General features: G+C 28.8%; 1 protein-coding gene across 1 annotated transcript in view; it reads left to right on the top strand.

Annotated features, from left to right (window-relative positions):
- LOC148232324 (cell adhesion molecule Dscam2-like) overlaps nucleotides 1-25053 on the top strand; it is a 243869-nt gene that overhangs the window by 138123 nt on the left and 80693 nt on the right. The window contains exons 3-4 of the mRNA XM_088192074.1: nucleotides 13581-13707; nucleotides 22378-22454. Of these exons, the coding sequence (XP_088048200.1) occupies nucleotides 13581-13707; nucleotides 22378-22454 (204 nt within the window). The remainder of the gene's footprint in view (nucleotides 1-13580; nucleotides 13708-22377; nucleotides 22455-25053) is intronic.

The following is a 25053-nucleotide window of genomic DNA, read 5'->3' as shown; positions in this document are numbered from 1 at the left end:
TAATGTATACAAATTTTGCTTCCAATTAATTAAAAATAAACAACTGATATTTTCCAAAGTCCACATTCATTATAATCTTTCTCTGGAAACCAAGCGCCTTGGTTTAATTTAATTTCTTGTCTCTCTTTTTAAAACGAACGCCACAGTATCGTTCTCGCGACCTCGTTAATTATCTTCCGAAAGTCCATCATCCCGGCTCTTATTTTTCTCCCCTTTTTAACTTGGGTCAACTATTACTAACCGACCCGTGATCTTACCAAGGCGGGCTCCTTGAACCTCCGATCACGTAATTAATTATTCCCCGGTTTTATCCTTAAATTATTTTTCCAGTGAGGGCTGAAAACGTTACACTTGAATAATTAATCGCTGTTTATCAGACGATAATTGATAGTTAAAAATATGTTTTCTTTCAAGATAAAAATATCTTTATATAATATATTTTTAGTAAAAAGAACACTAAAACTTTATGGTAAAGTGAATGGGATATGAAGTGGTCAAAAATGTATCTAACAACTATCAAAATATCACACAGTATCGATACTTTATTTATAAGTACAAATTACATAAGTAATATATTGTTACAACTGTTAAAATTTATGCAGTAAATATATAATAATATAAATATGTACTATCTTATAACATATTAAAGTTTTCTCTAAAATTAAGTTAAACTTTGGGTACTTAATGATACGAATTATAATAGAAAGGGCTGTATTTTTAAAAACTTTGAAGGTGTTGCCTGTATCGTATCTTCATCTAAAGAGGTGCATTTAAAAAATTGTCACTATTCTGATAATGTTAACAAGTGTCTTATTTAGTATCAACATTTTTTCTATCATCTCAGACCGATGTTCCGTTGTTAAGATGATATTGCTTCACACAAACCGATAGGTATCTTACCGGTTATGTCAAAATTATTACAAAAAAAATACTATTATTTCCTTATTGAATCAGTAATTTGGCCTTCAAAATAAAAGCTACAATAGAACAAGTGCAAAGGTTGGCAAAAATATATCAATGTAGATTTGAACAAGAAAAATATCTCAGTGAACACAAAACTGTACCAAATATCATTGGGTGTGTCTTAAGGGTAGCTTTATTGAACCGATGCTGTACTTATTACACACGATATATATTCAAATGTAACAAGAATTGCTACATTTGCCGACGACACTACAATAGTGGCGTCTGATACTCAAGATTGTTTCTCAAAAGTTCGAGCTTGGTTCTCTAAATGGTGAATTATAGCTTATAAAACTAAATCAATCCATGTTATATTGTCGCTGAGCAAAGATACGTCCTCTGGTATCCCTTAACGGAAAATGGATACCACAAGGGAACTCCAAAAATATCTTGGAATTTATCTCGACAGAAAACAGACATGAAAAACTTATATTTGGAATAAAAAGAAAATCTTTGGCAGGGGTCCTTAAAATTTTTATGCCGAGGGCAAGCTATATATTTTATTATAATATAAGAATCAGTTCTGAACAAAGTATATGTATTCGTAATATTTTATGAAAAAAATATCAAATTCATATACAGTCGACCCTCATATAGCGTATATATTGGGACTTCGTTATATGAACACTACGCTATAGGGGACTAAGAACACAGGTTCTTTCAACTGTATTTTGTGAATTTAACGAAATTAGCAAATCAAATTTTTTCAGGTGCTTGACATTTTTTTAATTAAGCAGATCGATCTGTAAAACAATCGAATTTAATATATTATTATATTTACATGGGTTTAGTATTATAAATTTTGAAATAAAAAATTAGCTAAGTTTAGAAAGTCTTATATAATATATTATACGATTCAATAATACTTTTTTAGATTTGTAATAGATATGTTTTACATAATTAAATAGCCTTATTATAAAAAAATTAGAATGGGTGAAAACCTCTGAAAAGTGTATACACAATGCATTAAAAAAATGTGTACATTGATTTGCTTGATCATAATTTTTCCATAGCCATACAAAAATAAATATTTTCTTACTGTATTGTGTGCGCAGCGGCGTTTAGACCGTCACAAGGGACAAAAACACGCTATAAGGGGGAACGCTATAGGAGGGTTTACTGTATATGATATAATTAAAACTAACGCTGAATAAAATTTGTAATTAATAAATATATTTATAATTGAAAAAATAATAAAAATACAATTTCAGATAATTATTGTATTTATTTTAATTTTAATGTATGTTTTTCAAAATAAATATAAAAAAAATGTAATGATAAAATATAAAAAGTATAAAAGGGGATAAATAAGGGATAACAGGGATTTAAATATTGAAGACAATTGCTCTTAAGAATTCAATTCAGGTGTACTAATGAAAGGCTTCAGTCTCGCGTTTAAAATTCCATACTTCTTCTTTGGTTTCTTCAATTCCACATATGCTCAATCACCAACTTCCAATCATTCGTCATAAAATCTAATTAAATAATAAAATAGCAAATTATTAATTTAAGAGATTAAAATGGATATCTAGATAAGACCCGCACTTTCGTATGTTAGTATGTGCATATATTGTTAACAATCACATATAAAAACATTGTTTGTCTGCAACTCAATCTCACAGCAAAACTCAAATAAATGTATTCTGGAAATATTTAAATAGTATTGTATTTAAGAGCACGTAATTTCTTTTAGTTAATAATGGGTTACATCACTAGATTATCAAGTCCAATGGTTGAATTTCACAAAACCATAAAAACTCTCTTTACAAAGATTTATTTAACTTGAAAGTAATCCAAATATATTCCAAACGTAATTGGATTGCTTTCATCCGCAAATAGTTATCCTTAAATTATTTTTCCGGCCTAGAAGCGACCGAATAGTTATCAAGACGGAACCGATCCGTAAACATACGACCTCGCCGCACTTTTTTTATAGCCATCCCAGGAATACGGATCTCAGGAAAACCCAACTTAAATCTTCCACGCCCGGTTTTTCCGTATACACCAATAATTATCTGGAGACCATTTTATCGTCTCGGAACCAGCACAGAGTGCCTGATTGCGCGTGGTAAATCTTACGGTCCGCTTTTACGACCCTTTAATGCCTCATCATTTATTTAAGCGGCTAGTGCTCGACTACTTTTACGCCCTTTTTCCGCGCGCAAAGCCAAATATGTACACTACACGTGAAATATGCAAGTTTGCCCTCTGGGACCGCTTTGTGTATGTTTTATATTTACCTAAACACACGCCAACAACCATAGTATCTTAGATATTATTTAATCAATTTCAATACTGGCTTAATATTGACTGAATCTTGAAGATTTGTTTGAATTAAATATTATATAGGTGTGTATATGATAAATAACCTTCAATTATAATTTAATTTTTAATATGAACATTTTTTTAAATACATTAATATGAATCGAACTTAACTTGTTTAAATTTTATAATGTATTTATAAAGCAGAACATTATTGGCCGCTTTCGTAGCTATTAGGACCAAACCAGCGGAGAGTAAATGACCACTGCACTTTGAGCGTGACGCCATTATTCTCAACAAGCACCTTATTTTTTTGTGTATTACTTTTAACCTACTATAAATTTGCTTTGAAAACATATTTTAGAATGTGCGCTAGTGTACAACAAGTTTGGGAAAGCCTGCTATAGATAATAAATAAAGAATGTAGAATTTTATGAATATAAATAATTACAAAAATGCTTAGTTTTTTTCGCAAAATTATCGAAGTGATATTTATTTGCAACGCCTAGATTTATTTATTACATCACTAACAAATAAAATGGCCACTGCTATGCATCGATCGATTTTTTCCAATTAAAACCACACAAAACTAGCAATTTGTTTTCCATAAAAAGTACTTTACAGTCCAGTCATCACGAAGCGCACGCACCGAATTCCAATTAATTTTCAGCCTCGGTTATGACGAAAGCTTTCGAAAGCTCGGCAGTTCGCCATTTCCGTATTCGCCGCAACAAAGCTTTGAAATCCGGAAACGTTAATATGTAGTATATCTGCGACTGAGAATGCTCTCTCGTATGTTTTATACGTCACGGCAAAGAAAATCTGGTTTAGTTTGTGTCGTGTCATGTCGTCGTCGAAACGCGCTCTATAAATTACTACGTACGACAATGTGTGACGTCACACCCGTATGAACCGTACACAAATTCGACGAATGCTTTATACAATATTATAGTACGTATGTGTGTATATTTGTGTGTGCTCTACATCCGACCCATTTACACTCTTCTAGCGAAATGGGGTAATGTTCAGATGTAATATAATTTGCAGCCGTTTTGTCAAATAACATAAAGCGTCAAATGACGCATACGTTGTTACGTATTATGCGTATTTTTGTCATAATTATATGGCATTAGTGTACGAATATATTTGTTTGCTTATTAACTATGAAATTATTACACACATTAGGGAAGTTCTAAAAGTTTCTGATATAAATACGCAACACAATAATAAAAATCTACATGTAGTATTCTGATTAAAACAAATTTTTATTTGTAAATAAATATTAAATATCAATTAAACATATGAATTGTTATTTACAATACAATTATTTTTTTGTAACAAAAGTCTTTATTTATTTAAATGAGGAAATATATATGTAAAATATAAATCTGAATATTATTATCATAAATGTTTGAAAAGCAATAATTTATGTTGTAAATATCGAGGGAATATTGGAATGTCTTCAAATCGAAGCTAACCAAATAATAAATCGATAAGTGCAAAAGATTGTTGTTAAATCCTTTAATGCATATTTTTTCACATTGTCTTATTATCCATTTTTGCCAGTAATTTACTTTTATTCATTTTGTGTATTAAATTAAAGAAATGTGCAGTAAAGCACTCTAGAGAAATATATACATACATGATTGTTTTATCACTACGTTTAAAATTAGCTATAGCTTTCTTGAACAAAAAGAGCACCACATATTATTAGCTAAATATATTGTCCCACATATCAGTAAAGTCGTCAATTTACTGTCTAAGATTGCGAGTGAGATTCATTATCTAATGTTAAATTCATTCGTCTCTTATATTATACAAGCTTTTTAGCCTAATGAGATTCACAGAAATTTCATTTTATTAAACCTTATTTAATATGGGGTTTCTAAGTATCACCCATTATTTAATTAATATTTAATTTAATTAATTATAATGTGTCTATGGCTCAATCAAAACTTAAGCACGATAGACCTTATAGAAATAACTTATAGCACATGTTGTTTTAAAATTTCATGTCTATCGGAATAAATACTAATGATTATTATTTTAAAATAATTTCGATCAATCGTCACATATTAGATTTTCCTAGATTTTCCTAATCTATCGGATAATTAAAATAAAATCTGTAGCTGTAATATTATTTCTTAATTAATAAAATTATTTGAATTTTATTTTTTTAATTGTTAAAGTGTGTTTTGTTAAAACATAAGATTTACATAAAATAAAAAAAAATTAAATGTCATTTTTTATTGTGCAAATTAAAATAAAAAAAAATTTTGATTCAAATTCATTTTAATCGTATATTTTTGCTGAAATTTCAAGACTCTAATATTTATATTTTTAAATATTTTGTTGCAACATAATATACTTTGGCCCAATAGGTTACAACAGGATAAACACAAGCAACACCTATAACTACAAGTTGTGAAATACCAAACTGAACTAATAATTACAGCTTACAATCAATAGTTTTAATTCAAGCAATATAAACTTATAAATGTTGAATATAATAAAACATGGACTATAAAAAAATAGTAATATTTTAAAATATTTTTACTTATTTTAACATAAACTTTTATCAACGTAAAATAATTTTCATAGTATAATGTAGCTATAATATTTTAAAGACGCTTTGAAAGTTAATAGCGATATTCGCAATACCTACAGTATAAAAAAACATTTTATTTGCTAAGCCGTAAGTGAAAAAAGTCTATATTTGTGAACTATAATGAATAATAAAATAATAAAAAATACCATTATCTTTGTATTATATACATAACAAAACAGTATATTATATTAAAATGCCTTACTGTAATATTAAAAATGTATTATACTACGTAGTTATATAAAAGGTATAAAATATATTAAATTTCAACCGTTGGTCATATGAGGAATGGTAATTTCGTTCCCGAAATACTCGTATATAGCTTGTAAAATTGTAACTTTTATTCGACATTTTTACATATACATGATCTTTTTTATAGTATTTGTATATGAATCACGTTTGCAACGTAAATGTTATTGAGTAAAAATGTACGATAATAGAATATCGTAACAATAAAAAATAAATTGTTATTATTTAATCAAACTTCAAATACATATTGACATTGTAAAGCTTAAGTTTAATTATCATACGAAATATAATATTGTTATTTATATTTATATGTTTTTAGATTTAGCTTAGTAAAATACAAATTAATAGTTTAAAACAAAAAATTATCAAATATATAGGATTGCTTATTTCTCTGGAAAAAATAAACTATCCTAAAGTAATAGTACTTTAATATATAAATATTTTTAAATAGTGGCTTTATCCGGGATATAACTGTATATATAAAATTGCATGACACTAGAGTTCACTGTACAAGAGTTTCGGCTGCTTTAAAAAATACTTTCTTACCCTGGTTGATTTTTCAAGTAATATTAAATATTTTCATGATTATGGTTATATAGCTGTTTTTAGTGTTGTATCAAAATAGTATTTGTTATGGAAAAAAATATAGTTTTTTAGTGTGAATCAGTGTAATTCAGTGTAAACATTAACAGATATATGCACATATAATATTTCGTGTGGTTTAGTGCTACATCACACACTGCCCGATTTGACGTCGATAAGGACCCACGGGCACATTTTGCTTTCGCATAAATATTAGATCCCGCAACGATATGTCACGGATGATTTGGGTCTAATCTCTATATTTACATACGAGAAATATCTTTATGTGCGGCACAATAACAGCGAAATTCTCTCCTTATGAATTTAAATTTACACAACAGATTTGAATATAACAAACATATGTATGTCACTGCGATTAAACGTTTTTCATGCTCATTTTGTGGTATAAAAGCGACCTAGTTTTTAAAGGGTTTTGTAAACAAAAATACAATAAATAAATAAGTACAATTACATTTTTTTTAGGCTCTCACTTTTACATTTAGGAGTTATATTTTGTTTACAAATATCACACAATATATTATTTTAAATATATGTATAAAGCAGGCGTGGGTGGTGAGATACTTTCCCTCTCGTTCGCTGGCGTGTTAAGTGACGAGAGCGAGTGAGAGATAAGAGCATGCGGTCAGCATGCTCTTATATTTCATTCAGTTTTTTTTATATTTTGTTTTGCATTTCTTATTGATAACTAAGAACTATCTTGTTTGCTGTTTTCTTCACTTTTAATTCTACATTTGTTCAATAGTTTATTCTGATAAAAATTCGAACAAGTTGTTTTTTATGGGTATGGTGATTGTCTATTAAATTAGTCTATAATATATATTTATGCGATTTATCTGATGGTCAATTTAAAAATATCTTTAAAATTATATTATTACCATTAAATATTATTTTAAACCATTATTAATCTATTTTTAAAATACTAGAATTAATCTAACCATATTTAAACTGTAACTTGAGAAGCTACTGACTTTCTTTGAATAAAAAAAATTATTTTCAAACTACAGTTTTTTTTACTGAATTATCAAGGTATTATGAAATGTTTATCATTATTTTTTCACTTCAAATTTTACAATCTGTTCAATTGCGCAATGAAAAATAACCGTTGCTTGTAATTGGTTAATTATACTACTATTATCATAATCATTAATAAATCATTAAAGTTCCTAAAAGTTGTATAAACTAACCCATAAAAAAAATTTTAAGTCATAATTTTAAGTAAAAATAAATATTTTAATATGTACATATTATATATATATATATAAAAAAAATAAGCTTTGAGAAAATTCACACGAATCTAGTTGTTAGATATATTATTTATATGTCTATCAATATTCTCTGCTAAATTGCTTCCTAGCACTTTCCGTCAAAGCAATTTATCTTCATTTTCTTTATAACTAATCATTCTGCTTAAGAATACAATTTAAAACAGAACAATAAATGTAATATTAAATTGAAATAAATATTCTATGTTATGTTATGCAAACATAGCATTTATCCAGTACATGTTCCGTAATAGTGTAATGGATAACATCATTTTTATGAGTAGCTATAAAAATGCAAAATGAAATGCATCTCCAGCGTAACTTAGCAAACTGTGCCATAGTGTATGCACTACACTCGTCCTAATAGTAGGGTTGAAAAATGTTATTAAGTTACTCTCGGAATATAAAAATATAATATTTTATATAAATGCAGGATTTCGTATATTTAACGTCATGGATAGCTAGTCATTTTATTACATTATTTATAAAAATACTTTATTTATCTAAATATAAAAGCTATCACAATATTGTTTGATATATATTTGATGTTGAGTCAACTTGTATATTTCACCATAGACTGAAACGTCAATACGATTTCGAAGTGCATGATAGAGATAGAGAGTCGTTAATGTATTATAGCCACGACGCCCACACTTCATCATTCATATTGGGAAATTCACGCTCAAGTCTCATCCTTTTCAACAATTGCAATCTCGGGAAATCATTTTGACAGGTGGCCGTCGGGTTTCGGGAAAATTGGAGAGCGAATGGCGGCGCAAATGGTACCAGTGTCTTGCTATATTACAACCCCATGCGATTATGTCTATGTATTAAAGATGTACAGAGTGAACCAAAACGATATTTTCAAACCAACAATGTATTTAAATCTAAAATAAATATTAATACCATATAATATTTACATTTTTATTGTTACTAAATCTTATTACAAAAATGCCTCAAACAAGCTCTCTTTATTTTAAATATAGACATTTTTAAATAGACTGTGAGTAAGCGCTTGACGTTTGTTCAATATTTATAATTTAGAATACGCATAATTGATAGCAGAGATTTAAACTATTGAAAGTGATATATAAAATTTGGTATTAAAAAGTTCAATCTCTTAAAAATTGTATATTGTGGGGGGTTTGAACCACCGGCACCATTAATTAAAATGATCAGCCCACAAAATATATTATACAGCAGAAAATAGATTTTAATACCAGAAAATACCAGCGTGAAAAAAATTGTGCACAATAGCACAATCCATTTGTATATGAAGACACACGGCAAAAATAATACGTTCGTTCTGATTATATTACATTGTTATTTGAATTCCCTGGTTAATGATCCCTAGAGTATCTATCTAGACCATGTTTTCTCTTAAGGCGTGCACACATTTTGGAGGTGTGTTCAAGAAGCAGTGCAATTGCTTCGTAAACATCATCTGAAATCTGCCAAAGCTGTTTTGTACGATCAATATAAGTATCACATTTTGATAAAATATTATTTCAATGTTGAAATTGTACATATTTTTTTTTTATTTATCACTCATACATATATGATATTTTCTATGTGTTAAAGTAGATCATTGCATTTTTATTTTATTACCTTATATTTTTAGTCTATTCTGTATCTGTGCAGCTTGCGTCCCAGATGTGAGGGTGTAGTTTCATATATTTGCCGTCTAGGACCGATAGTTACGTGCAGATAGATACACACAAAGACGCGTAGTGTCTGTCGAGTGCATTATTTATTCCCAGTGACTAGAATGCGAGATGAAAATTTTCCACCTGAGCGCACAGTCAATAGCTTTATTCAGCAAGCCGTGTGATATTTTCTCCCCAGCGGCGAGGGGAAAATCACTTGATCCGACTTCGAATAACACACATCCTCCAGTTGCGCGCTTCGAGCTAGATCAATGTAAGATTTCTGTGGACTTGTATTGAAAACCGACTCGACATAAGCGACGAGCCCGGAGGATCGATATCCATAGATAACTTTTATTTTGTAGGTGAAATGTTGAAAAATAAATTGATGAAACTGTAGTGCTGAATTTTACATTTATATATGTTACTATTTATTGTTATATTAAAATCCTAATAATATGTTATAGTTGTAGCAAAATAATTAATAAAATATGTCTTCCGGTGATATATTGTTTCCTGTGACCGTTTCATAACAAATAAATGTTCATTTAATGTACCGGAGAATCACTGTGTGTTATTTACAATGAAGTCCTTTAGTTTTAGTCGTAATGAAAGCCTTTGTGTAATCTCACTATTGGTAAGCGATCACTTTTGCTCACAGTAATTACGCGAGTTTCAATAATAATGTACTTTACAAACGAAAACATGTGTGGTCCCTACATTACAATTCGATAAATCAACGGATGTCAGTGATATTGTACAATTGATAGTTTTTGTTAGAATGATCCTTGCAGATCCGTTGGGGACGATATCGTATTTCACAAGATTCAGGAAATACAATACTAATATATAGTTGCCATTAATAAAACTTGCCTTAATCAAAGCCTAGTTAATGGTAGTATTATTCCATTATATCAGAATGACAAAGATTTTTTGAGCTATCATTGTATTATTCATAAATTAATAATAACACAAAAAGTATAATAGATGTTGTATTTAAAATGATTAATTTAATTAGAGGAACTACTCTTTAACAATAACTTTTTTAAATTCAATAAGAAATTAAAAACTACACACTTTAAACACAGATGTGAGGTGATAAAATCGTAGCAAGTTTTTGCATAGATTTCTAGATTTGTTGAACAAAATCATTCATTTTCTTGAAGAAAGATGTGACGATCATCAAAATCTGCTTGACCAAAATCGCCTGTTCGACTGATCTCACAGGAAAACTAAGTTTGTTAAATTTAGATTTAAAAAGTAAAAACAGCAATGTCTGTGTATTGATTAGTAAAATTTTAGCATTCAAAAGACAAGCTTTAGTTATGATTTAAATTTTCAGGAATATTTACAAATAAATATTCCTGAAAATTTGCCCTATAAAAATACATGCTCGAAATAAAGAACGTCCTACAAGATTAAAAAAAATATATTTAATGACTTAAAAAAAATTCTAGTTCAATTTATTATAAATTCATTCAAGGATGGCGTGGATATTCAATCAGATCCTAATAAATTTTGCAGGAATTTTTTGATTGTAAGCGCTTAAAAATGAAATTATTACTTGCAATGTGATCTTTCTTTGAAAGTCATGTCTTTGGACAAATATTTTTGCAAATATATTTGTATCTAAAAATAACATTACTTATAAATTTCTGTTTTGGTTCTACATACTTATGTAAATATAGTTTGTTATTAACAGATATATGAACATATAATATTTCGTGTGGTTTAGTGCTACATCACACACTGCCCGATTTGACGTCGATAAGGACCCACGGGCACATTTTGCTAAAATGTAAATCAGCATTTTTGTATCTTAAAATAATAAAACATAAAAAGTTAAGTTAAATGATAGCCAATTATTTTGGCGGAAAAAATGAATGTACAATATTTTCATTAAGTATGCCACTGTTATGTATATTTTAAATAATAAAATAGTTTATAATTAGTCTATTCCATAAAAAAAAATCCATTCAGACCCTAAAACCAAAATAAATCGATCGCAGTGTCAGAAAAAATATAGTTTATCGCAATCCTGAATTAGTTGACTATTCTTGTTATAGAGAGTGTATTTATTTACTGTAAGTCTTCCATTTCTTTATAAATGAACTTAGTCCAATGCGTTACAACATATTAAGCACAATCAACCACTATTAAACTTTATTTGTGTTAACACAGTCAGTTCGAGAGCTATCCGTTTCATCATTAGTCAGAATTGAGAAAGATATGATAAATTTGGGTTTACGCCCATACTATAAGATCTAAATCACACGATACGGATATACGTTAAAAATACTTATCATTACAGATATTTATTATAATATAAATAATATGCTATAATATAAATAATATATTTTTATTTTAATAATAAATTTGCACGTATATTTATATACTCTTTTAAAACATAATTAAGTTTAATGATAGAAATAGCATTGAGTAACTTTAGCTTATGTCTTCTATTTCACTTAATAAATTGCATTCTCTCTCTCTCGCAAGAAATCTTGTCTTCGCATCCCCATCGCTACTTCCACGAACGTAGTTTTCAATGTAATCTTGAATCAGCCCATGACGGGAATCTCATCAGTCAACTACCTATTTTCATCCGAACAATGGACGTCAAGTTGCTGCGTGCGAAGAGCGACGAACAAACACGCCGACGGCGAAATGTGAGAAATTATCGCATTAAATTAGTTAATAGGTTTATGAGTGACACGTGCTGCACTACTTAGTCTCTCTCCGTGCGCGTTGAGACTCATATAATCTGCTGAAGCTCTCCATTATTTCACACGTGAACAGATGGCGAACCGTGAGAATGCACCGCTTGCCAAATTATTCAAATGCATTGAGCCTCGGATGCACAATTGATACTCGAATTTGCTGCAACTTTTCAGTGTTTTATAAAATTTATTCTGTATCATTTTGTAACTATTAAAATATACATTTAATAAATTAACTTTTTATTAAACCAGTACTATATAAATATTATCATCATTTAGCATACTTATTTAATAGTTATTGATTGTGCTTACATAGTTGTAACGCATTGAGTTAATGTCGGTCATGTTGTACCGAAAGATTTACAACCAATAAAATCATTTAATATGAAATAAAAAAATAGGAGCCAATTCATTAATGAACATACTTTTACAGATGTAAATGTATTGAAAAACGGGAATTTTTAGCGCAAAAATAAAAACTGACAAGGTCTATCATAAAATGTTTAATATATACCAATAAATACACGTATTTAAATCTCATCTTTATGACAAAAATATTGTTGTGTTGTTAATTTATATCAGTATGTGTGTAGCACATCGTGAAAGCTTGCGTATTAAATGAATTGAATTTAGATACGCTTACATTCCATTTGATACAAATAAGCTATTTAAACTCTAATCTATTATATATTGACATCCTTTGACATTGACAAAATTTAAGAATCAGTAAATTGTAAGTAAGATAACTGTAACAACATAACTAAATACTTGACTAATTTTAATTCGCAAATTTTACCCACTCATTCACAGATCAAAAGTATGATTCCCAAATAAATATTTTATTGTGTTGCAAATCAGCGTGTATTATTTGGTAATGTTATGACCAAAATTTCATCTTTTAACAGATGTTGTACTGCAGCATCATACGGGCCGATTCGTTGGGTCGTACTATATCACTTCTCGCCATATATTATGTATAATCTTCAGATTTATAATGGTGGAAGCCTTCCAACTCCGAAGACAGCTTATAAATCTCTCTTATTTGCTTTACGAGCATCAAAGTTTCAAGTTTTAAAACAAAGGGTGCCCTCGTCCGATACATGCCAATAGAAGCTCTAAATTTGCCTGTCATCCTCATATTGAAACGTAACATCGTCGGTTCGGAGAATCGCTGAGGCGAAAGTAATACTTGTGACGGACCACGAAGTGTGAATAATGCCTTTATTTTATGTGACTCTTTTGCACTGTTTATAATATAACCTTTTTACAGGTCTTTTTGCTATGTTGACAACTGCAACGTCTGGTGATCAAATACAACTATCAGCGACGTACAACGTCACTTGTTCGCTGCTGATTGATGACAAGAATGCCTTGAAAGAAGAAAGTTCTATCAACAGGTAAACATTTTTTTATTAATAAAATCCGATTACTAATTTAAAACTTGGTTTTAAGTATTATGTAAAAATAATCTACCTCTTAAATAGCAAGTAGAGTACGCTCGGGATAAGGATTCCGGTTTGTTATTGTGTGCGTGAACTGTGTGGCTCAAAACAATTTCGCTCAGAATATTTAATTTTTTTATTTTAAAAGAAAATATATGTTTATTTAACATACATACATCTGAGCTAAGTTGGAAATTTCAACGGACAATTAAAAATATATTATATGATCGGAGAAACCAGACATTGATGTGATTAATTAAATATTTGCAAAATTCAAAATCTTTCACTAGTCAAAAAAATAATGAAGTCTTTAGCTATTCTTCAAAAGCAAAAATACATAAAATGGGGAAAGAAATTATTCGCAGATTGTTTAATGGGTCGACAACTCTATTAAATCATTAGAAACCATTAAATAAATTATAAAAATATCATTGGCGCAACGATAAGAATAATAACTTTTTTAAGCCTTACAGAGAATAGTGTAAAAAACCAACAACGTACGGATTAATGGAAAAATAATTAAAATATTTTAATCCACGGGTAAGAGAACGAATAACTTACAGTGTAAATTTGAAGCCTTGATATCAATTAACCCAGATATGCCCAAGAAATTTTGCTCTCTTAAAATTTTATTTATAAATAAAAAACAGTGGCACGAGTTTAGTGACCTACCCATGGGACAGTGGGCATATATGGGTTAAACCAATATCAACACAAAATTATTTAAAATAAATCACTAGAGAAGATCGAACTTCTGTGCCACACTGCACTTTAATGACGAATACCAGCGTTGACGAATCAGCGACTGTCCTTAAAAGAGAAAGCGAGACAGCGAAGTACACGCTACATCGCTTCTCCCTCTCATATACATGTACACGCACACAATACCAAACCGGCATCCTTATCCCGAGCGTACTCTAGTTATTTAACCCTTTGAGCGGTATTGCCGTATGTGTACGGCGCGGGCGGTCGATCTTTCTCTATTTTAATGTGTCCTATATAGTTATATATTCACATAAACACATTAGATTTTTTTAATTTGATTCATTATAAATGATTTTTATAGGAAATAATAGCAATAAATGATCATTAAAGAAATATTTCATATGAATTTAATAAAAAGTATTAGAAGCCTCTGAATTGATATAAAAAAATCTACAAAATCCAAATATTACATAAAAAAAACATGTAAATAAATTATTGAAACACACTAATACCAAAAAGTAGTAAAATAAATCAAATCAATAAAATGTTAGGAATCATCAATTTTTTTAATAATATAAGAAAAATAAATAACAACAGAAATAATTATGGAAAAATGTGTTAAATTAACTCATTAACAAATTAATGTAACTTAACTCACTACTAAAAGGGTTAAAAGTATCTCGATCAAATTTTGCAAGGAATTGTGATTAAAAATATCAAAAAAAAAATTTAAACTTTTCAAAAAAAGGTTTATATGGATGGAAAAATTAAATAATAACCACCACTAAAATAAAATTAATTGTAATATTAACAATTTACACTTAGAGCTATAAATATTTTTTTTATTAAAAAATAATAATTACACATATAACATAATAGGGGTTTTAATAGCAAAATATATTATTTGAAACTAATATTCCAGTATCAATAAGAAGTATTGGAATCCAAATAATAGAGCTAGTTTATAGTATGCTGCGGATTAGAGCATCATAAAGAGTGCGCAAAACTAAAGTATTCCTGAACTAGCACGCCTTTTTTTAAGATTTTAGGAGTCTGCAATGTGCTGGCAATAATAATAATTAAAACAAACACGTACGAAATTTGTTTTTAAATCGTCTAGAAAGATATTTTTAGATTTATTTTAGTTACAAAAATCGCAGATAAGTTATACGCAAAAACACTATTGTTCTTCTCACTTCAAATATTTATAAAATAATAGTTAATCTTATATCAAAGTATCTTTATTTAACTCTATCTGTATTTTAGCATAAAAATGAATATGTAAAATTAGTTATGGTAAAAATAAACATAAATTTTGACTTGTAAATATTTTTAAAATATTGTTTTTCAAGTACTGTCAAGTACTTTTACTTATATGTTAATTTTTAAATACAATATATGGAATACCTTGTACATGAAATAATATGATACAAATCAAAATGAACTTTTCGACAATCAGTTAAGTTGATGTTTCAAGTTTCACTTATACATACATGAGTAGTCGACGTAGGGAAATATATTTCATGGTGGATTGGGTCAGAATCGATTTCACATTCGATACACTCGAATCGCTGTAGGAAGTTAATCGTTTCGGTACAATATCAGAAAACAACGAATTCAGTCAGACATATTCAACGACAAAATAATAAATTGTTTTTTCCGCTTCCATAGACAAAACGGCTTATTCAGGCTATTCGATTCCCACATAGCAGCGCCCACTTTTACGAATGAGGAATAGAATTTCCATTTCTGCTCAGTAAACACGCATTAGCTTCGTTTTGTCCTGTTCCATTGAATATCAGAAGAAGAAAGTAATAAATCTATTGATTTTTTATCGCGGCTTCTTCAAATGAATGCATATTGAATATCATTTCAGAGAGAGAAGCATTAAATATGAGCGATATGAATACAACTAATTTTTTTATATATTATTATAAATAAATTTTTAATTATTTTAATTGCGAATAATCACATTAGTATGATTGTAAATATCTTATGGCACTATATTTTAAATTTAATTTAAAGATCAAAATAAAATAAGTCCATCCTGTATATGCTAAAAACATTCAATGCCGAATATATTATATATATATATAATAATTCAGTATATCCATGTCTTCCCTGTCAATTCTAATCGCTTTTGGGAGCAATACTTCTTTCGACGTTTATGTCAAAGTGTCTTTTTTTTATTAGATGTGAAAAATAAACATTCAGCGATATTCGTCTGAGCCATGTTTTGAACATCGGTATATATCGGTCAATGTGTACGAGGGTGATATTAAGTGTCAAACATATCACAGGACCAAACTTATTGTCCGTGACAGTTTCATAACTGTTCAAAGTTTCAACGATTCTATCGTAACATACATTCTACCGGGGGAATGGAAATCATTTGAAACACGCCGGTGAATACCTACACCTTATCTGATGAAACACGCGTGTGATAATTTGTTAGATTGTACCAGATGTACGAGAGTGTGATGCTTCATCATAATAATTTATGTTTTAATAAAATACCTTTGCTTTTTTATTTTTTGGACCATACTCTTATCATATATAGATATGTTAAGACTCTTTTTTACTGTCCAGTTGTTCAAATATGTGGTGACGCTAACTTAAATAATTTATGCCACTTGTCTGTGGACTGGAATGAAGTGTTTGATCAACGTATATTATTTATAAAATAATTATTTTTAAATCAACAAGTGATGTGAGTCAAGATTGGGTTATATTATGGAACATTTTTGATGACCCCCCGCAGAGTGGATGGGTCAACTTGTACGCTAACTAATCCGCTAGGTCGTTCCGGTTGACCTTACATCTGGGCTACGAACTGATTAGGGACGAGAAACTAATTTTTCATTTTGGATCGACGAAAGAAAACTTTTCTCGTTATGGATTTAATATTTCTGGAGACTTGTCAGGTCCTAATAGTGTACGTACTTGGATGGAAAGGCTAAAGTGGATGGTTTGGGAGTGGGTCGTGAGAGAGAACATTCCATGATCCTAACATCACACTGTCAACATTGGGAATTTGACATGGCACTAAAGTGCCTTTGACATAAAGGGTCAAATGTTTGCGCTCAAAATGTTAATTAAACGCGATGATTTGCTTGTGACCTACGTTTTGCTTTCGTTTTAATTGAATTTCAGATATTTAAGACAAAAACGATTAAATTCAAGAACGTCTCAACGATATAAAGCAAAAGCTTTATAATTCACAAATTTAATAATATTATGTGTTTATTATTATTTAAAGCAAAGTTATTGAGTTTTTAAATATTATTACATAATTATAATAATAATTTAGATTTGGGTCTGAATAATTTAGTCATCTCTGATAAATGAATTAAAATATAGTCTTTAAACGTTTTTGCTATAGAAAAATTAACGTGAAGAGGGAAGCGGCTGCTTTCCGGTTTTCTAAGAACTTCGTGCTACTCAAGTCGAAAGTAGTTGTTAAATATTTTAATATAGTTTCTTATTGAAAATGAATGACATGCGCTTATATACGCTGGAGTAGCTGTAAATAAAATATCTAGAGTTTACGCATATAGCCTAAGTCTTACATGAAATGGGATCAGTTTTGAGGCCGGCAAAATCAGCGTTTGATATTATGTACGTCCGTCGCCTCAGTAACTGTTTAAACCATGGTTTCCCAAGCTATGTTCCGCGGAACATTGGTGTTCCGCGGATCCAAAATAGGTGTTCCGCGGAACCTAAATAGATATTTTACTAATTATAGTAAATTAAAATAATTGAACATATTCTACTTCATAATAAAAGGCGAGCGACAGTTAAACTTAATTGCGATTTATGACGTCAAGAGAAGGCCTAGTTAGTACCTAGAAGTTGGGTACAGCAAAATTTTCGGATTTGCCAAGTGTTGGGAAACTCTGGTTTAGACAAAGACGCCACAGCCAGTCGCGTACGGTGAGATACATTCCCTTTCGCTCGCTCTTGTGTTAAGTGACGAAAGTGAGTAAGAGATAAGGGCGTACGTTACATGCGTTCCGCACGCCCTTATTTCTCACTATCGTCACTTAACACGCGAGCGAACGAAAGGGAATGTATCTCACCGTACGCGCCTGGCCACAGCATCCGCTACTTAAGGTGCTTTTAAACTTAGACCACGGATGACGCCTATGGAAGTCATCAACAAAATTTCTAGTATGCATTGGGCACCTAAAAGTGTCATGAATCTTTGCGCCTTGTAATATGTTTTTTTTTGTATATTATAAAATTTAAAAAGCTTTAATTTATTAAAAAAATACCCACCCACATATTAACAAATTTTGAAATGGCGCGCAAAAATATTAGCTGAAGTGAAAGGGTTAAGGATATCAAACGAGCTAGAAGAATGTTAATAGCTCTGATGATAATGGCATACTAAAATATTTTCTTTGACCTTAAATACCCTTGGATTACTATCTTAAACTCGAGATCTAGAACTATTGATTAATTGATGAGTATAAAATTGATATTATTGTTGTTACCTAAACTTATATAAAACTACACAAAAACATATACAAGACTAGACGGCATAGTCACATATTTGTAAAAAAAAATGTAACCCTAAAATAAACTAAAAAACAATAGCGATTTAAATTAAATATGATATTAAAATTTTAATAATTTTTGTGGTTTATAATTTATCTGATTACTAGCTGAGCCGTTGCGATTTTGATGCTACAATTAGACTTGGAAGCTTGGTCATTTTAACGCTTGACACATTCTATGAAAATATTTTGGTTCAAATTGATTCGGGACGACACATACAATTAAAATTTTAATAATTTTTATGGGTTGTAATTTATCTGACCCGTTGCGATCTTGATGCTATAATTAGACTTGAAAGCTCAGTAATTTTAACGCTTGATTTAAAATTGATTCTGGACTACGCTTTTTAACTTTAAATGAGAATTAAAACTCTCTAAAAACACTCTTATATGACGTCGTTGAAGATAATACAAATATACAATGTCCCCTTAGGTTATCATTCTGTTGTTTTCATACTAGGCCAGATTGAGGGTAACTCTAAGATCATTTTTAACTATAATAAGATTGTTGTCGAGTTCCATCTTGTGGTTGGACGACAGAAATATATGTAGGCTATCGATTATTTTTATAATATAATCGAGCAGGTTAAATGACTAGTACTGACGCGTAAAAATATATATATATATATATATATATATATATATATATATATGTATATATATATATATATATTATATATATATATATATATATATATATATATATATATATATATATATATATATATATATATATATATATATATATATATATATATATATATATATATATATATATATATATATATATATATATATATATATATATATATATATATATATATAATTATACTGAACTTACTTAAATAACTACTTGAATATTTTATATATATAAATAGAATAAGAAACGGTGAATAAGTTATTTAAAGTAAAACTTTAATAAAAAATTGAGTAAAATTTAGATCTTAAAAAACGAAAAATAAACAACGAAATCGCCTAAAAAAATAATACTAAAACATTCTAACAAGTGCTTTTTTTACAAGGCTCAATCAAAATCATACAAATATTTATTGTACACTAGTAATAAAGTTGCTAAGTCCATAAGTAAAATAAAACCATACAACGTAGATAACGATTATATTTACAGTGGTAATTCATATCATTTAAAATTTTAAAGACAAAAAAAGCTTAAGACATTGATTTACATTTTCTTGGAATTAGCACTCATAATTAATATATTTATATGCTTATATGTTATGTATTTCTCACCATTGAAATAACCGCATATATTCACTCGATATAAAAGCCTCTAATGATACCACAATACAATTTTTCCTAAGCTTTCAGATACTCAAAAAAGGTACAAAAAAATAAATAAAGGGGCGATTACAAGGTATTATAAAGCAATTTTAAAATGAAACACTTATGGGCTTCTTTACTTTCCTTTCTTTATTTTCTGTAATATATTGTAAAATGAAACATTTTAATTTTTAATTTAAGTTGTGTTATATTATTTTAATTAAATTAATCCTATGCATTGGAAAACATGGCGAATATATAACGTTTCGATATATAGCAATTACATCGCTCTTTGTTCAGATATTTCATTTCGACATAAAAACGAAGCGCACAAAAAATAATATCTATGATTAATTCGTTAATACGTTCACAGAAACAGCAGTCAGATTTAATATACAACAAACACAGAAGCAAAAAGAAACATGAAATATTAATCTAACCCGCCGTATTTTTTTATAAATATTAAAGCTGAAAAAATAATAAAAAAGTAAGTCGGTAGTTAAGCCAGTACAAAAGTACAGATATCTGAGAAGTTAATGAAAAATGAAAGCAATGAGGCGATGCCTCATCATGAGCTCGCGCCATTTGCTTCCGGAACATCCGAAATTTACGATCGAAGAGAGTATCTTATTATTCGTAACCTTTGATAATGAAACCTATAAGGGTTCGGGTCGACCCCGACGATGGGGTGCGTAATTGCCATCAATCTACAGGTGGGTTGGGATACAAAGGATTGAACGCATTATACAAAAATATACAGTGCAATTAAATTTAAAGGTTCAATCCGACACGTGAAATATGTGAACGTTAAAAGGACATTAGGGGTCAGATGAAACCACGGAGGTATGTAATCAGGGATTCTGATTCTCGGCACTTTTTGGAATCCCAAAAACCAGGACTCTTACTTGAATTAATTATTTATTTATATATTGCTTTCTATAAATATAATTATTACCAATATAAAGTAACATTAACGTTAAAAATGTATACTGTAAGTTAATTACGCAATAAAATTAACTGCCTTATAAGGAATCTAGGAAAATCCGCACAAAATAAAAATGTTATCAAAGTTATTGAATAGTTTTGATATATAATTAAAAAAATAAATAGTTCAGCTAACATTATTATATTATAAAAATAAAAGCCTTTAAATATTTTTAATAGTTTGATTAACTTAACTACATATTTGTTTTTAACTATGTAATTCAATTTAATACTAGATAATATAATGTATATAAAAACTAACTACTAAAAATATATTTTTAAATTTAATAAAAATATATTTCTGAAAAACACTATATATAATATTTTTGATTATTTAAAGAACATATTTTCACAAACCTACATTCTCATAAAATATTAATAATTATTAAAACGTCAGTAATTTTCACTTTTAAATTATTCACCTTCCGGAATGTTTTAATCTTGACTCGGTGTTATAAAACAGTAGCCTGCATTAAAGATTTAAATTCCGATCTAGATCGTAAAATTTTCTCTCTAGAACAACGATGTTCAAACTTTATGATCCTGAAATATATACATAAACTTTCAAATCGCACTAGGGCATTTTATTTATTTAGTAATTACATTATTAAGCATTGAGTTTAAAAAAATATCAAAACATATCGTAAATAATAATAATAAAATAATATTTATAAAATATGTAGCTCATTATTAATATGTATATTATAAATCGAAATATTATACATACAAAATATTGTTAATTTATTTGTTAATAGTGAAATTAAAAATAAGCCAATAAAATCTATCACAAAACTTAGGTAAACTCAGTAATAAAATTTTAAAGAATTTTACAAAAACAATGTCTTATTATATTAGGCTAAGTAATTTTTTTCAAATTTCTATCAATAAAGCTTTCTTTTTAAATTGTTTTAAAATGAAAATGATTAAAAAAAAATTAAATTTAGTTAATATAGTTCTTAGATAAAAAAAGATCAATAACTTTTTACGATCTTTTAAATTTTGAGGCATACATTATGCGCTGTGAAGCTCAAAGGGTTAAACATACACATTCACAAATAAATAATATAATTCACTCATGAAATTGTTTTTACATTTACAGATCATCTCGTCTGCAGAATTTGATTTACGAGTGCGACGAGAGTTTCGATCGGATGCCATCGAATCAAATTCTCGACGGTAAGTTATAATAATTGAGACGAGACGAAACATTCTCTTCTCTTTTCGTTTCCGCAGTCGTTTGGATTGAAGTTCGCGACCCTCCGCAAACTATTTCAATTTCTGAAGTTAGCTGGTGGCAAATTCCTTTTTACGCTCACAGCCATTTCGCCACTTAAGTCACTAGCTTTAACCACCTGAGGCGAATTAGGGCTTAGGCTGACAGCGGGACAAATTGCCACAATCTCAACCTGACACCTCGACAATGCCACTTTTCTATTGAAAATCAATTTTAGTTCAATCCCGAAAATTTTTACATCAATATGGAAAAGTTTTCTAAAAATTCACTTCCGGTCTGGGGTGATTTTAAGTGAATATCCGCCGCCAAAAGAGCGAATAATTCACATAATTAAGAAATATGTTACGGTCCTCATAAATTTAGCAGTTTCGTTGTTGAGAACGGTTTACGAGTTTAACACGTCGCAAATGTCGGCGCTGAAACTTTGATTTTAATTGTGCGCAAACTTGTTAAACGGCCTCTATTAAATGGAACACTTGCCATGTACAATAATCAATAATATGTTAATGAATCTATATACATAGTACGTATGTATTTATTATACATATACTACAGTAAAACGTTAATTAATACCATATTTAATTTTAATTTTAGCTGAAAAATTAAGTTTCTAGTTATAATTGGTTTTAATTATAATAAAAAAAGCGCTATATGCTTCACTGCTATGAGTTGTGGCGTTATATTTTTGTTTAACATATCATTGAAAATGCTGAAAACATTAAGGTTAGTAAATTTGCATTATCAAAGAGTTATGATAACTGCTCTTCACCAAGTAATTTCCTAATTTAAGATATATAAACGCAATGGAATGTTACGTATCTCATGATTATATAAATAATATAGGGTTATTAATGAAAAAATGTAGTTCAGTGAAACACACAAGCATTTTAATCAACACTAAAATATTTCTATAATTATCTGTGTTTAAAATAAAGCATTTATTCATCAAACTATGACACAGATGCTTCAAAAAAGAGCTAAATTTTAATTTTATTTAATGAAATACTATGATTTTTTATGAAATCGAAACATTAAAAAAATTACAATAATTTCACCTTAAATAAAGGTGAAATGCTGTCCCTGATTCTAAACCAGAAATTCTGGAGTTATCCCTCAAAAAAACCTAAAAAAACAGTAGATACATATCACATTTTCACCGGTAGATACATATATATATATATATTCACTAGTGAAAATATAATTAATTTGGCAGGTGCTAGAAAAATTATTTAATTTCAACTTTTTAATATGTAGTAATATATATATATTTACATACTAATCATTATTTATTTACTTGCGATGTATAAAATTTACAGTGAATGCGTATTTTCAGTGAAGTTATATTTTCACTAGTGAAGTAAAAATACATTTTCATCAATAGATATATATTTCTACTAACGAAAATATATTATAATTGATAAGCGCTGGTAAAATTATATGCTGATCTAAAATGTCTATGATACTCGATTTGACAGTTGCGAAACGTCCATTTGCTGCTCAAAAATTAAAATTTTAGGACTTTCATTAGTTCATGTCCAAAACACAAATTGAGCCAATTCATTTTTTAGAGAAAAATAAGCGGAAGAGGTACAGACAGACGTCACATCTCGCATATTGCTCCATAGTTTATCTACACTTCGATATTACACTGTTTTAAAAATATAAAATCTATCCTTATCCATATTACTATGGACTTTTGATATGAGAGTATTGATTAGTGTAATAAAACCGAATTTTGATCAATAGGAGGGCGAAAAAGCAATTATCACTTTTCGGAAGTCAAAAATTCACGTCAAAAGCAATAAAATCGTGTCATGATTTTATTGCTTTTGACGTGGATTTTTGACTTCTGAGAAGAGATAAATGTTTTTTGCGCTCTCCTTTTGGTCAAAATTTGATTTAAATATGCTTCATTCGATTCTTACTTATTTAAGTGGTAATTTTGTTTAAAAAGTCTTAATATGAATGCTAGATTAGCATTTCCACTGCACGATTTTATTGCTTTTGACGGGGATTTTAAACAAGAATCCCCTTGAATTTAACCAGAAAAATGCACGTCATTTAATAAAATACTCAGCCTACAACTATAAATAATAATTATATTTTTACAATTATTATTATTAAAATAAAATTTAATAAATATTTTAAAAATATTAAAATAAATTTTATGTAATATTTAAAAACAACGAAAAGTTTGACAGTTAAAAATTTGTTGTGTTTGTTTTAAAATCCTAAAATGAATTATAAGTAACATTTAAAAAAATGTATTTAATATATGTATACCTTTATTTATGTTTATAAAAGTCGTACGTATATCCGACGATGTCAAACGCTGAATTCTCAAGATCGAATTGTTTCTCAAGAATTCTGCGTTTCTGCTTATATATAAATACACATACTCATATAAGGAAACGGCGGAAAGTTGCCAAGAATTTCCTACCTAAAAACTATGAGCACTCCGGGAGAGAAACGTTGATGGAAATAGAATTTTCAACAACTTGCGCAGAACACATCGCATTTCAGCTATTCAGATAATATGTT

This window comes from Plectrocnemia conspersa, unplaced genomic scaffold (genome assembly GCF_051122295.1).
Source record: "Plectrocnemia conspersa isolate PC_06_02 unplaced genomic scaffold, ASM5112229v1 ptg000009l, whole genome shotgun sequence".
Lineage (NCBI taxonomy): Eukaryota > Metazoa > Arthropoda > Insecta > Trichoptera > Polycentropodidae > Plectrocnemia > Plectrocnemia conspersa.
The sequence above is the reverse complement of the archived record's forward strand: the minus strand, read 5'-3'. Positions and strand labels throughout refer to the sequence as shown.